Genomic DNA, 12,752 nt, shown 5'->3' on the forward strand with positions numbered 1-12,752 from the left:
ATAATGTACAATTTATTTCATAATGAATGGTATTTATCATAAGTTGGCACAATTAAATGGTATTTTATACCAGCTTGGTCTCATCTTCATTGAAATTGTCTGGCAAAGCTTAAACGCTGAATTTTCAAAAAAGCTTGCTCTAAAGTATCTTTTTTAGTACAGTATTTTGTCTATTTGCATACCGGTATCCGGTATTTATTATGTGTTCCGGATAGAGTGGACTTGCGGATCTATAGGGCGAGTAAATATTGTACAAATAAGTATGGATGTGATTGTTTTTTTTTATTTTATTTTAAAAATTTTGCTTATTTTAGTGTTATTCTTTAATGTACAAATTCTGATTCTGCTTTTTTCTATCTACATTTATTTATCTTTCTATATGATTCTGCCGTGAACGTGTCCAATTACATAACTACTACTTATTACACAAGAGTTGTTAATAAATCATAAAAAGTAACCTTCATCTTCTCATCTGAATTCTTTCCCCACACAAAACTGGGGTTCCATCCTTCTATTCATAGTATACATTCCTGCGGTACCTTAGTTTCTTATTCCGCTACCGATAGTACTCCAGATTCATTCCTCATACTCTACACTACTGGTATTGTAGTAGTGTATTGTAGTGTGTATAGTGTATTAGTATAAGCCTTTGCCTGAACATATCTTGTTAAGATCTCCTGTGAAGTCTAACACGGTAAGCCGCCAACAGATCAAATTAAACACATATATTCTCAACACTAAGAAGAGTTAATTGCGACTCAATGAAACACGGTAAGTGAAAGTTGTGTTATGCATCTCGCCAGATTTTGTATTACTTAATTATTTGAAATAGGGAAAATTGAGAGGAAGCCATTTTGAAAATTCGGCATTAAGGTTCTGTCAGACATTTCAATAAAGAAATGATTAAACTGATAAAAAATACCAGTTTAATGATACAACATCATACCTATTTATGGTAAATATCATACATACTGTAATATATAAATACCATCGTACATTATTATAACAAGTTTAATAAAAATCATTGGAGCCGTTTTAGAGTGGGTTGTTAAAAAAATTAATAGTAAAATCCAATAAAATAAAGTGGCACTTCTGGTAAGTCGATTTTGACCAAATAAATTTAAAATTTCAGGGATATGCCAACCTTCAATACCTAAATTGAGTTTCATACAATATTTTGTTTTTGTGATTTTCTCAACCATTTAAAGAGACAAACATGTACATTTTGAGGCTGAGTGTGCCCAAGATCAATATCAACGGTATCCCGACTCAAGAATTGATCTATAGTAAATAGAACAGGAGATTTTCAGCCGCATTCATACCTGAACCTTAGCTTTGGTATGACTCATTAACTGAGCAACACAAGTATTAACTGAGCAAGGATATCATAACTAGTGAAAAAAATAAATTAACAATGTATTCTATTCAATATTAAAATAATCTATTTACCTGTAGGATTTACTCTCACTGAGATATTATTAGCAGGCAAATAAACACCATTCAGATTTTTGTCAGAATACAAATCCTGAAAACATAAGAAATAAATATGGTGTAAGGATTGGATATTATTTATCTGTTATCGTTTTAAATTACAATGATATATTTTCATACTCATTAGATATAGTTTCACTATTATAAAACAAACAAAAATATATATATAAAAAAAGTGGGTTGAAAAGTAGAAGTATAAATATGGGCTTATTTTCTTAGAAACTCTTCCCAAATACAGTTAATTGTTATACTAAAAACATTCTTATCTTAATTATAATAAACGTACAATAACCTTTTTTTTCTTTTCATTTTAACTTATTATTATACTTTCAATTATAAGTTAAGTATCGGCGAAAGCCAAATGTCAAAAAAGAGAAGAAGGAATAAGATGTAACACGTGTGAACTGCTGTAACATACTAAATTCATGGGATTCGGTACATCTCTTTATATACATGCGATCAGCTGCTCTCCTCGTTTAAAAATTAATCTCCACTTAAGAAAACATAACACAACAGATAAGTTGAGATGAGGACACACCGGATTACTCTTGCGCAGGTGTTTCGGTTAGTGGGATTTTAAGTTGTTCAATATGAACGGTCCTGCGCTTTTTGGGTTCTCTGATGCTCTCAATAGTTATAACATTATGTTCTGTTATTATCACCCTGAATGGTCCCTCGTATCGCTGTATCTCCTTACCCCTGTTTGATCCCAACTTTCTATATACAATTGTCCCAATTTTTATCATTCTCTTCCTATCTGTGAGGTTTAAATTCTCCCGAGCTACTCTCCTGTTTTCTTCCCTCTCCAATTTTCCCCGGACTTTTTCCCATAGCTTTTTCCTAGTGACATGATTGTTGGTTATCTCCTCACCGTCCGCCGCCGTGCCATTGTAGTCCCGCTGATGTCCTCGAAGCCCAAAGAGTACCTCAAATGGTGAAAATCCTGTAACTGTATGTACAGAATGATTGTATGCCACAATCGCCTTAGGCATTGCCACGTCCGGTTCCAGCCCTTGGTCTGCCTGGTACAATCGAAGGTGATTGCTCAGCGTTCCGTGAAGCTGCTCTACGCCTCCTCTACTTTTGGGGTGTCCTGGTGTGTTGAGGTGCCATATCACATCTAGGTCCTTCATTTCCTTTCGTATCAAAGAGTTGTCAAATTCTCTTGGAAGAGAATGGTGGACCATCCGATGAGATGCGTTCGGGAACTCCGTAGAACTGAAACCACAAGCGGAGAGCAGCCAATAATGCTTCTGAAGACCTATCTAGCACCTGGTGCGCCATTGCGGCCTTACTGAAGAGGTCAATCATGGTCACCCATTGGGGTACATGTAATAAATGTTCCATGTAAATGTGTCGATTTGTAAATCTTTGAGTGGAGCATATGTGGTAGGTGTCTTTTCCTGCCTTCCTTTAGGCAGATGTGTGTCGCACTTGCGTAGACAAACCTCGCAGCTTCCTACAACCTCTGATATAGTCTTCCTCATTCCCCACCAAAAGTATCTTCTCTTCAACGCTTGCATAGTCTCATGGATTCCCCGGTGATTTGTCTTTCCCTGATGATACGCTAAGGTGACTTCTCTTTGTTGTTCTTCTTCCAGAAGGGTTTCCACCATCAATTTAAAACGGATGTATGTCCGGTCCATTCCAATCTGTTCATCACGCCTTAGCCGCTTGATCTTCTCCCAAACGATTTCGTTGCCAACATACAGGTGATGTTTTTCTCCAGGCTTCGAAGAATTCTTCAAAATTCTACAGATCAGGTCATTCTTCACGCCTGGTTCCGACCAGATAGTCGTTATATTACTTCTCCCGTACTCACTATGTTTAATATTGGTGATTCCGGTGGTTTTCGTCTTCCAAATAATTTGTCTCTTCTTGTCTTTAATTATTTCCTCCATTTCCTCTTTATCCCCTGGTCTTTCTTCAGCCAAACTGTCGTTATTCGAAGATTCTTCCCTACCATCTTCTTCGGCTTTATTCTGGTCTTCCTCTCTGGGCGTCCATTCCTTCATGACACCGGACGATTCCCCATTTTCTTGTTCCTCGGCGTTCGTGGTTATGGCTCGAGACAATCAATCGGCCAACAAATTTTCTTTGCCCGTTTTATATAAAACCTCCATGTTATATTGTGCTAGAAGCTCCTTCCAGCGAGTTATCCTTGCTGATGATTCCTTTAGTTTTCCCACCCACTGGAGTGGTCTATGGTCAGTATGTATCTTGAACTTTCTGCCGAACACATATGGTCTAAAGTGATCGACTATTCCCAAGAGTTCTCGCTCCATTGCGCTGTATCTACTTTCCGTCTCTGTAAGGCGCCTGCAGGCATACGCCACCGGGCGGTTTCCGCCATCCCCCTGCTGAGACTGCACCGCTCCTAGTGCATTCTCACTCGCATCAGTGGTAATCGTGAATTGCCGATTAAAATCTGGAAAAGCTAGTACCAATCATCGGGGTGACGATTATGCTCCTGTCTTTCTTGAGTAGGTTGTTGAGGGGAACGAGATACTCCTCCATTTCTGGAGCAAACCTCCTGCAATAATTTAGAGTCCCCAACAACCTCCGAATTCCTTTTATATCACTAGGTACTGCCATTTTCTTGATAGCTGAAACTTTATCCGGGTCTGGTTTAACTCCCTCCCCAGAAATTGTGTGGCCCAGAAATTTTATTTGTTCCTGCCCCAGCGCCGACTTTCCCTCCCGACAATTTGAGCCCAAAATGTCTTATTCTCTGGAACACGCTATTCAAGTGTCGCACGTGTTCAATCTCGCTCTTACTGGTCATCCATGTAAATCTGACAGAAGAAAGAATAAGATGTAACACGTGTGAACTGCTGTAACATACTAACTTTATTGGGTTCAGTACATCTCTTTATATACGTGCGATCAGCTGATCTCCTCAGTCAGCTGACATCGAAGTAATAGCTGACTAAGGCTGTAACTTATAAAAACACCTTATAATTTGTAATATATGTGAGAAAAGTGCTTCCCATCAAGAAAATAAAGTATATCCTTTAACAGCATGTCGCATCAGCAAAATCTCTGTGCAAAACCCACCATTTTGCCAGACACTGTGAATAGAGCAAATGCTATTGTCAACTATATTCCGGTAAATGCAATTTTTCGGAAATCAAAACTCAATACCAGTTAACACATATGGTTTATATATAAAGATTTTTTTATTTCTATGTATATTTTTATGTTTTGATTTGTCGACAATTGTAATGAAATGTGAGTTTTATTGTATAATTATTATGTTTTGCTCTCGTGTCATTTATTTTATTAATTTCGTTATTCTATTGTTATTGTTTAGTTATTATAATCTACCACCTAGCGTTTAGTTATGTCTACATGGGCAGAGAAGGAGGTAACAGTCAATTTTTTTTTATTATTATAATATTGCTTTTAACATTATGTTTCATATTTGTAGATTATACCGATAGTTGCTGGAAAATGTAAACTGGTGGGGGAGAGTTAAGACCTGAGCGCTATTGTTATCTGACAGGTCAAATCAGATCTGCTGATCAAATTCATATATAAGGGGGTTAATAAATAAAGTTCTATAAAGTTCAGTATCAAAGTTGCCATCGAGTGCAGTGTTTCAAAACCCTTTTTTCCTTCTTTTAGTATTATTCTGATCCAGAAGAAACTTAAGTGGTGCCGAAACCCGGGACCTTTGGATGCCGCAACAATTTATATTCTGAAGAAAACAAATTATAGGACAAAACCGCCTATAGGATGACCAGGCGGGCCCTTAAGGAAACGCGAGTTAGTTTCTGCGTGAGTGCATACCTGGGGAGGATGTACAACAAGAAACGGTGGGACAAGACACCAGGGAAGGGTCATCAGAGGACAAGGAGGGAAGATCACAGGAGATGAAGGAGCTGGGGGAAATAATAAGTGATAAAATACAGCAAATTATCTGGAAGACTAGGACCTCTAGTTTGATAAAGATGGAGCGTTCCGAATATGGCAAGAGTAACATTACCATTGGTCGTAACCAGGCATTAAGGAGGAGTGAATTTACAAAGCACTGAGGGACGCGTCCAAACTTGGAAAGATCAACCATGTATATGTGGGGAACGCTGTGATGTGGGATAATACCCAGATTATGGCGAACCGAGCTACAGCGCCCACCTAGGGTAACTAGACGTCCCGGACAAGACCCGGACAGACCCGGACAAGGAGCGACCCTCTCTCACCACTCTGCTTCTCCAGCACTTCTCGGTCCACGATGGTATTGGAGCTCCCTGTATCTACGAGGCACCTTATTCCTTCCTCCTTTTACTCGGATGATTGACAGATCGTCGTATTCTCTCCTCATATTGTTATTTACTAATGTGCGGTGGCCTCTTTGCTGATACGCAACTCTGATCCTCTGATCTCCTCCCTGATTCTCCTCTCTTCTTCGGTAGGTATCCATAAGTTCCTCCTGCTTCTCTGTCCTCTTCTTGATTCATTTTCTTCTAATTCTACCTCACAGGCCTCCGACATTTCTGTGGACTCACGTGCGGAATCATTTCTTCTTTGGTGTACTCTTCTCAGCCTTAGACTCTGAGCGTTGACTTTTATCGGGTCCACCTGGCCCGATCCTTGTCAGCGATATACGTAAGGGCATTGTCTCGCAATGTGCCCCTCGTTTTCGCATTTGAAAAATCGAGTACGGGCCGTTTTTCCACACCCATGGCACTTTCGGTCCTCTCGCCGATTGCTGTTTCTAGGCTTTGCTTGCCATAGCCTTCTATCCCTGTTCAGCGTCCTCTCGACATTCCCTCCTTCTTCCTCAGCTTTTTTGCCAACTGAATCTTTAGTACACTGGATAGGAATTGCATCCGACCCTGTACCTGAATTGTCTCCATCATTTCGCTGAGTTTATCGGCGATTCTGTTGTAGAGGGCCAGACGTTTCGCGGCATACTGCCCATCAGACTGTCTTGGATTCTTTGTCTCCCTAATCATCACAAATATGTCCTCTTCTGGGGTCCACCATCCATTAAGTCTTTGGAAGGTGATAGGCGCGTTTTTTAAACCAAACGGCATCCGCGTGAGCTCTTAGTGGCCCCTCTCAAAAGTAAACGCGGTCTTGTGCTGGTTTCTTGGGTGCATCCTGATCTGGTGATATCCCACCTTAAGATCCAAAGTACTAAGTATTCTGGCCCCACCCAGCCTATAGAGAATATCTCCGAACCTTGGTATTCCCTGGGCATCTTCTGTATCACATGGACTATCAAACTAGCCCCTTTTACTCCCTACTTACACAACCCAATCTCTGCTTTTCCTTTCACGCTACAGGGCCCATCCAGGGTAACTATGTGCCATTGACTCGCCTGGACCTGCAGCAGGAAGCACTCTTCTTTCATTCAGCCTCTCTAGCGCTTTATAGTTTTCAATAGTGTTAGAGCTTCCAGTGTCCACGAGGCATCTGACTTCATTTACTCGAATGACAGGCAGACCGCCGCTCCCTTTCCTCACACAGTTGCTCACCAATGTGCTGTCGCCACTCTGCCGGTACGCCTCTTAAATCTCCTCTCCGGTCCTTCTTTCATCCTCGGTCCGCCTACTCGCGTTCCTCCTGCTCTTCTGTCCTCGTCCCGGGCCCCTTTCTTCTAGCTCTATCTCTGAGGCTTCTGATGATTCTGTGAACTCATTTGCGGATTCGATTTTTCTCTGGGGTCCTCTTCTTCCAGAAATTTTGTCACATTCGTGGCACTTGCGGTCCTCAAGCCGACTGCTAGTTCTGGGTTTTGCGTTTTCTTCCTACCGCTATCCTTGTACTCCCTATTTCTCCGGGGGTTGAGCATGTTTCTTGGCCGTTGATAATCTATTTGGGTCCAACTCTTCTACTTCCACTTGGGTCCACCTCTCTATCGCTTGTATCTATGAGATCTTGAATACATTCCACAAACGAGAGCAGTCTCGGAAATCCCTCCTTCTTCCCCAGGTCTTTTGCTAATTGAACTTTTAGTACTATGGATTGGAATTGCATCGAACCCTGTACCTGGATTGTTTCCACTATTGCGCTTAGTTTATCAGAAATGCCAAGAGTTCCGCGGCATACTGCCCACTGTTTAGGCCCTTTTGTTTTTCTAATCATCATGAATTCCTTTTCTGGGGCCTACCGGCCTCCTCCTAGCGCTTTCTTTAATCACTCCTTGATAACTCTCGAAGGGGTCTGTTCGTCCACCTTAATTTGATTTAGGATATTTCTCTTTACTCGGCAGACTATCGCTGCTTTTAGTGCCTCCGCATCTTGAGAAGAGTACCCCAGCAAAGAAACGAATCCGCAAGCGAGTCCACAAAAGTGTCGGCTGTCTCAGGGACTTTAGCAGAAGGAAGGGATCTGGGAAGAGGACAGGAGAAAAGGAAAAAAAAAAGGTGGACCGAGGAGATTTGAGATGCGTACCGGAAGAGAGTCGACATTGGTGAGTAACAACGTGAAGAAAGTGACTGGGGGTCTGTCTATTATTCGATTAAGAGTAGGATTCAGATAACTCATAGATACTGGGAGCTCTAATACGATCGCATCCCGAGAAGCGCTGGAGAAATTGAGTGGTGGAGAGGGGCACTTCAGGTTGCCAATTAGTTACTCTAGGTCAACCCTACAGTATGGAAAGGGAGATAGAAATGGAATTAGGTGAATTGGGAAGCAAGAGAAAGAATCTGATAGTCCATGTGGTGGGAAAAAGCCCAGTGATCATAGGCTGTGATTTACTAGCGAAGGTTGGAGCACGAGTGAGAAATTAGAATCTGAGGGACGAAAGTATGAGTTTCAGTGGCAGGTAAAGGACTCTAGGGCGCGATTTAGGACAATGACGCAGGACAAAAGTTGGAAAGACTCCATCATGAACGAGTATGACGGTATTTCTGTTAATGAAGGAAGAACCTCTCGTGCCACAGGAAGGACGGTTCACGAAATCCCGCTAAAGCCGAACAGAGTGATATATGGAAGGAGCGACGGTATCTGCAGGCACTCCGAAATCATATTAAGGAGTAGATAGAGAACCTCAAGAAGCAAGGGATAATCGTAGACAGCACATCACCTAATAGTAGTCCGTTTTGGGCAGTGAGAAAGAATAATGCACCAGACAAAGAAGAGGAAAAATATAGGATGATTATCGATTGTCGTAAACTGGGTGAAAATACTATCGATGAAATATACACAATCCCTAGATTTGAGGACATTCTGTATAGATTAGGTGGAGCAGCAATTTTTACCACGCTAGACCTCAAGGCAAGGTTTCTCTTCCTCTCCCCCCCCCGAGTAAAAAGAAGTATCCTAAATCTGATTCAAGCAGATAAAGAGGGTGGAGGGTCATCAAAGAAAAATTAAAGAAGGCATTCGGTGGACCCCAGAGAAGGATATATTCATGATGTTCAGAGAAACGAAAATCCGAGACAGTCTAGTGGGCATTATGCCGCAGAACTCCGGGCAGGCTATAACAGAATTCAAGATAAACTCAGCGAGATTATTTTTATATTGTAAAGACCATGCCGAGGGAACGATAGAGAATCATAAGTTGAACGAGAATATCATTGACGAAAAGTATCCGAAAATTGGAGAGGGAAAAAGCCAGGAGAGTAGCTCAGGAGAATTTAAACCTCACAGATAGGAAGCGAACGATAAAAATTGGGACAATTGTATATAGAAAGTTGGGATCAAACAGGGGTAAGCAGATACAGCAATACGGTCCCACGTGTGCAACGCTTCATGTGTCACCGTTCTGTATGTCTTCGTAACCCTCAGCAGAGCCTATCTCTGTATGGTGGCCAGTCTTCTCTTCTGTGTCTGCGTGAGGTTTCGGCTCAACGCAGTGGATGCGTACCTCAGAATACGCCAATCGTTGCGGGGTACCTGAGGCCCCAAAATGCACCCCATATCCTAATTATCCATTGAGTGACAGGGTGACCCTGTCCTATAAATACACCAGGTGAGAAGTGGCATCGAATCTATTTCTTATCCTCACACCAATATGTCATCTCCTCACCCGGTCTAACCCTCTCTGCTTGGATATCCAGGGTGACAGGATGAGCCCTGTCCATGAAGCCTCTTATGAGTATGGCTTGAGTCTTGGCTGCTGCCATACTTGACTTCCTCACGCACCACTCTCCTACGAGACTGACCTCACCGCTTCTGTCTTTAGTCTGGATCTGCTGTTCTTGGCCACGATGACTGCCAGGTCGTCGATGTAGGTCGTAGAAAGGAACCCCTTGTCCTCTAGTTTCCCGAGCAACTAATCGAATACTAGTTTCCACCGAGCTGGTCCTAGAACCGAAACCTGCGGATATCCTCGTTAGATTTTTCTCTTGAACTCGTAGTAGTTATCCCTGATCCTGACAATCCTGTTATTCAGGTAACTACCTACGAGGAAGTATAGATAACTGGGGGTGTCGAGCTCTTTCAACCCCTGGAGTACACGGGGCCACCAAAAGTTGTCGAAGGCGGAAGAGATTTCAGACATGATCAATAAGACATATTTCTCCTCCATCTCTTCCACGTCCCAACGCACTCTCAGTAGCGCATCCGTAGTTCCCTTGCCACGGGTCAAGCCAAATTTCCGTGGTTGAGTTGTAGCAATTAGGTCTAAGGTCTAAGGCTGTGGACGATCATGTGCTCCAGGACGTTACTAGCAACTGGGAGATATATTGAGGGCATGTTGGTCATCAGATTCAGGCCGACGAAGAGACCCCTTGGATAGTTATTAAGCAGAGATTAAAGAGGGCGATCGGAGAAGGACGATGAGCCCCAGAAGAGGACATATTCATGATTATTAGAGAGAAAAAGAAACCGAAACAGTCTCGTGGGCAGTATGCCGCGGAACTATTGGCACGCTACAACAGAATCGCTGATAAACTAAGTGAGATGATGGAAACAATCCAGGTACAGGGTCGGATGCAATTCCGGTCCTAAGGATTCAATTGGTGAAAGAGCTACGGAAGAAGAAGGGATTTACATGAGAGCGCTTCATTTGTGGAAATTGCTCAAGATCTTAAAGATACAAGCACTAGAGAGGTGGAGGCCCAAATGGTAGTAGAGGAGCCGGGGTGGACTCAAATGGAATATTATCGACCAAAAAACATGCCTAACCCTTGGAGAAGAAGAGAATAAAGATGGACGAGTTTCTGAGAGGAATTGACGAATCCGTTTGTCAGATTTACATGGATGACCTCCTAGTGTTTAGTAAGAACAAAGTTGAACACGTGCGACACTTGTCGAACACACAATAGCGTGTTCCAGAGAATAAGACATTTTGGGGTCAAATTGTCGGGGGAAAAGTCGGCGCTGGGGTAGGAACAAATAAATTTTTTGGGTCACACGATTTCTAGGGAGGGAGTTAAACCAGACCCGGATAAAGTTTCAGCTATCCAGAAAATGGCAGTACCTAGTGACATAAAAGGAATTCGGAGGTTGTTGGGAACTCTAAAATATTACAGGAAGTATGTTCCAGAAATGGCGGAGTATCTCGTTCCACTCAACAACCAACTTAAGAAAGGCAGGAAGATGATCGTCAACCCGATGATGGAGGACAATATCAGACGGTGTATGGAGAGGTTGCAGCAAGAGCCGGTACTAGCTTTTCCACATTTAAATCGGCAATTCACGATAACCACAGATGCGAGTGAGTATGCGCTAGGTGCGGTGCTGTCTCAGGAGGGTGATAGGGGAGAACGCGCAGTTCCGACGCTAGCAGGCGCCATATAGCCGGATACGGAAAGTAGATACAGCGCAATGGAGCGAGAACTCCTGGGAATAGTGTGGTCCGTTGATCAATTTAGACCATATGTGTTCGGAAAAGGTTCAAGTTACATACTGACCACAGACCACTCTAGTGGGTGGGAAAACTGAAGGAATCGTCAGCTAGGATAACTCGCTGGAAGGAGCTTCTAGCCCAATATAACATGGAGGTTATATATGAACCGGGCAAAGAAAATGTGGTGGCCGATTGGTTGTCTCGAGCAATTACCACGAACGCCGTGGAACAAGAAAATGGGGAACCGTCCGGTGTCATGAGGGAATGGACGCCCAGAGATGAAGACCAGGATGAATCGGAAGAAGATGGTAGGGAAGAATCTTCGAATAACGAGAGTTTGGCTGAAGAAAGACCAGGGAACGTAAAGGAAATGGAGGACATAATTATTAACAAGAAGAGACACATTATTTGGAAGACGAAAACCACCGGAATGACCAAAATTATTAGTGAGTATGGTCGCAACCAGGCGTGAAGAATGACCAGATCTGTAGAATGTTGAATATTGCTTCGAAGCCTGGAGAAAAGCATCACCTGTGTGTTAGGAACGAAACTGTTTGGGAGAAGATAAAGCGGCTAGGGCTGAAGAACAGATTGGAATGGACAGGATATTCATTTGTTGCAAACTGATGGTGGAAACCCTTCTGGAAGAAGAACAACGTGAATTCTCGTTCACCTTAGAGAGTCATTAGGGTAAGACAAATCAACGGGGAATCCATGAGACTATGCAAGTGTTAAAGAGAAGATGGGGAATGAGGAAGACTATATCAGAGGTTGTAGGAAGCTGCGGGGTTCGTCTACGCATTAAGTGCGACACACATCCAAAGGAAGACAGTTGAAGACACATACCACAGATGCACCACTCAAAAATTTACAAATCGACACATTTATATGGAAGGGGTACAAATGGGTGACCATGATTGACCTCTTCAGCAAGGCGGCAATGGCGCACCAGGTGCACTATAGGTTTGCATCGGAAGCAGTATTGGCAGCTCTCCGCTTGTGGTTTCAGTTCGACGGAGTTCCGGAACGCATCTCATCGAATGGTGGGAGAGAATTTGACAACTATTTGATACGAAAGGAAATGAAGGACTTGGATGTTATATGGCAAAAGTAGAGGAGGCGTAGAACGGCTTCACGGAACGCTGAGCGGTCACCTTCGATTGTACCAGGCAGACCAAGGACTGGAACCGGACGTGGCAATGCTAAAGGCAATTGCGGCATGCAATCATTCGGTGCACACCGTTACGGCGTTTTCGCCGTTTGAGATCCTTTTCGGGCTTTGTGGAATCCGGTGGGACGACAAGGGCACGGCGGCGGACGGTGACGAGATAAGCAACAATCATGTCACTAGGAAAAATTTATGGGAAAAAGTCTGTGGAAAATTGGAGAGGGAAAAAACAGGAGAGTAGCTCGGGAGAATTTAAACCTCACAGATAGGAAGGGAATGTTAAAAATTAGGACAATTGTAAGCCAGTATGTTACAGCAGTTCAAGCGTGTTAGATCTTAGATCTT

The 12,752-nt window shown here is 42.8% G+C and overlaps 1 protein-coding gene across 1 annotated transcript in view; it reads right to left on the reverse strand.

Annotated features, from left to right (window-relative positions):
- LOC106685735 (alpha-N-acetylgalactosaminidase) overlaps positions 1–12,752 on the reverse strand; it is a gene marked incomplete at its 5' end in the record, with an annotated part of 36,817 nt that overhangs the window by 15,693 nt on the left and 8,372 nt on the right. The window contains 1 exon segment of the mRNA XM_014428574.2: positions 1,450–1,525. Coding sequence (XP_014284060.1) covers positions 1,450–1,525 — 76 coding nt within the window.

This window comes from Halyomorpha halys, unplaced genomic scaffold (genome assembly GCF_000696795.3).
Source record: "Halyomorpha halys isolate HHAL.00 unplaced genomic scaffold, Hhal_1.1 Scaffold727.1, whole genome shotgun sequence".
Classification (NCBI taxonomy): Eukaryota; Metazoa; Arthropoda; class Insecta; order Hemiptera; family Pentatomidae; genus Halyomorpha; species Halyomorpha halys.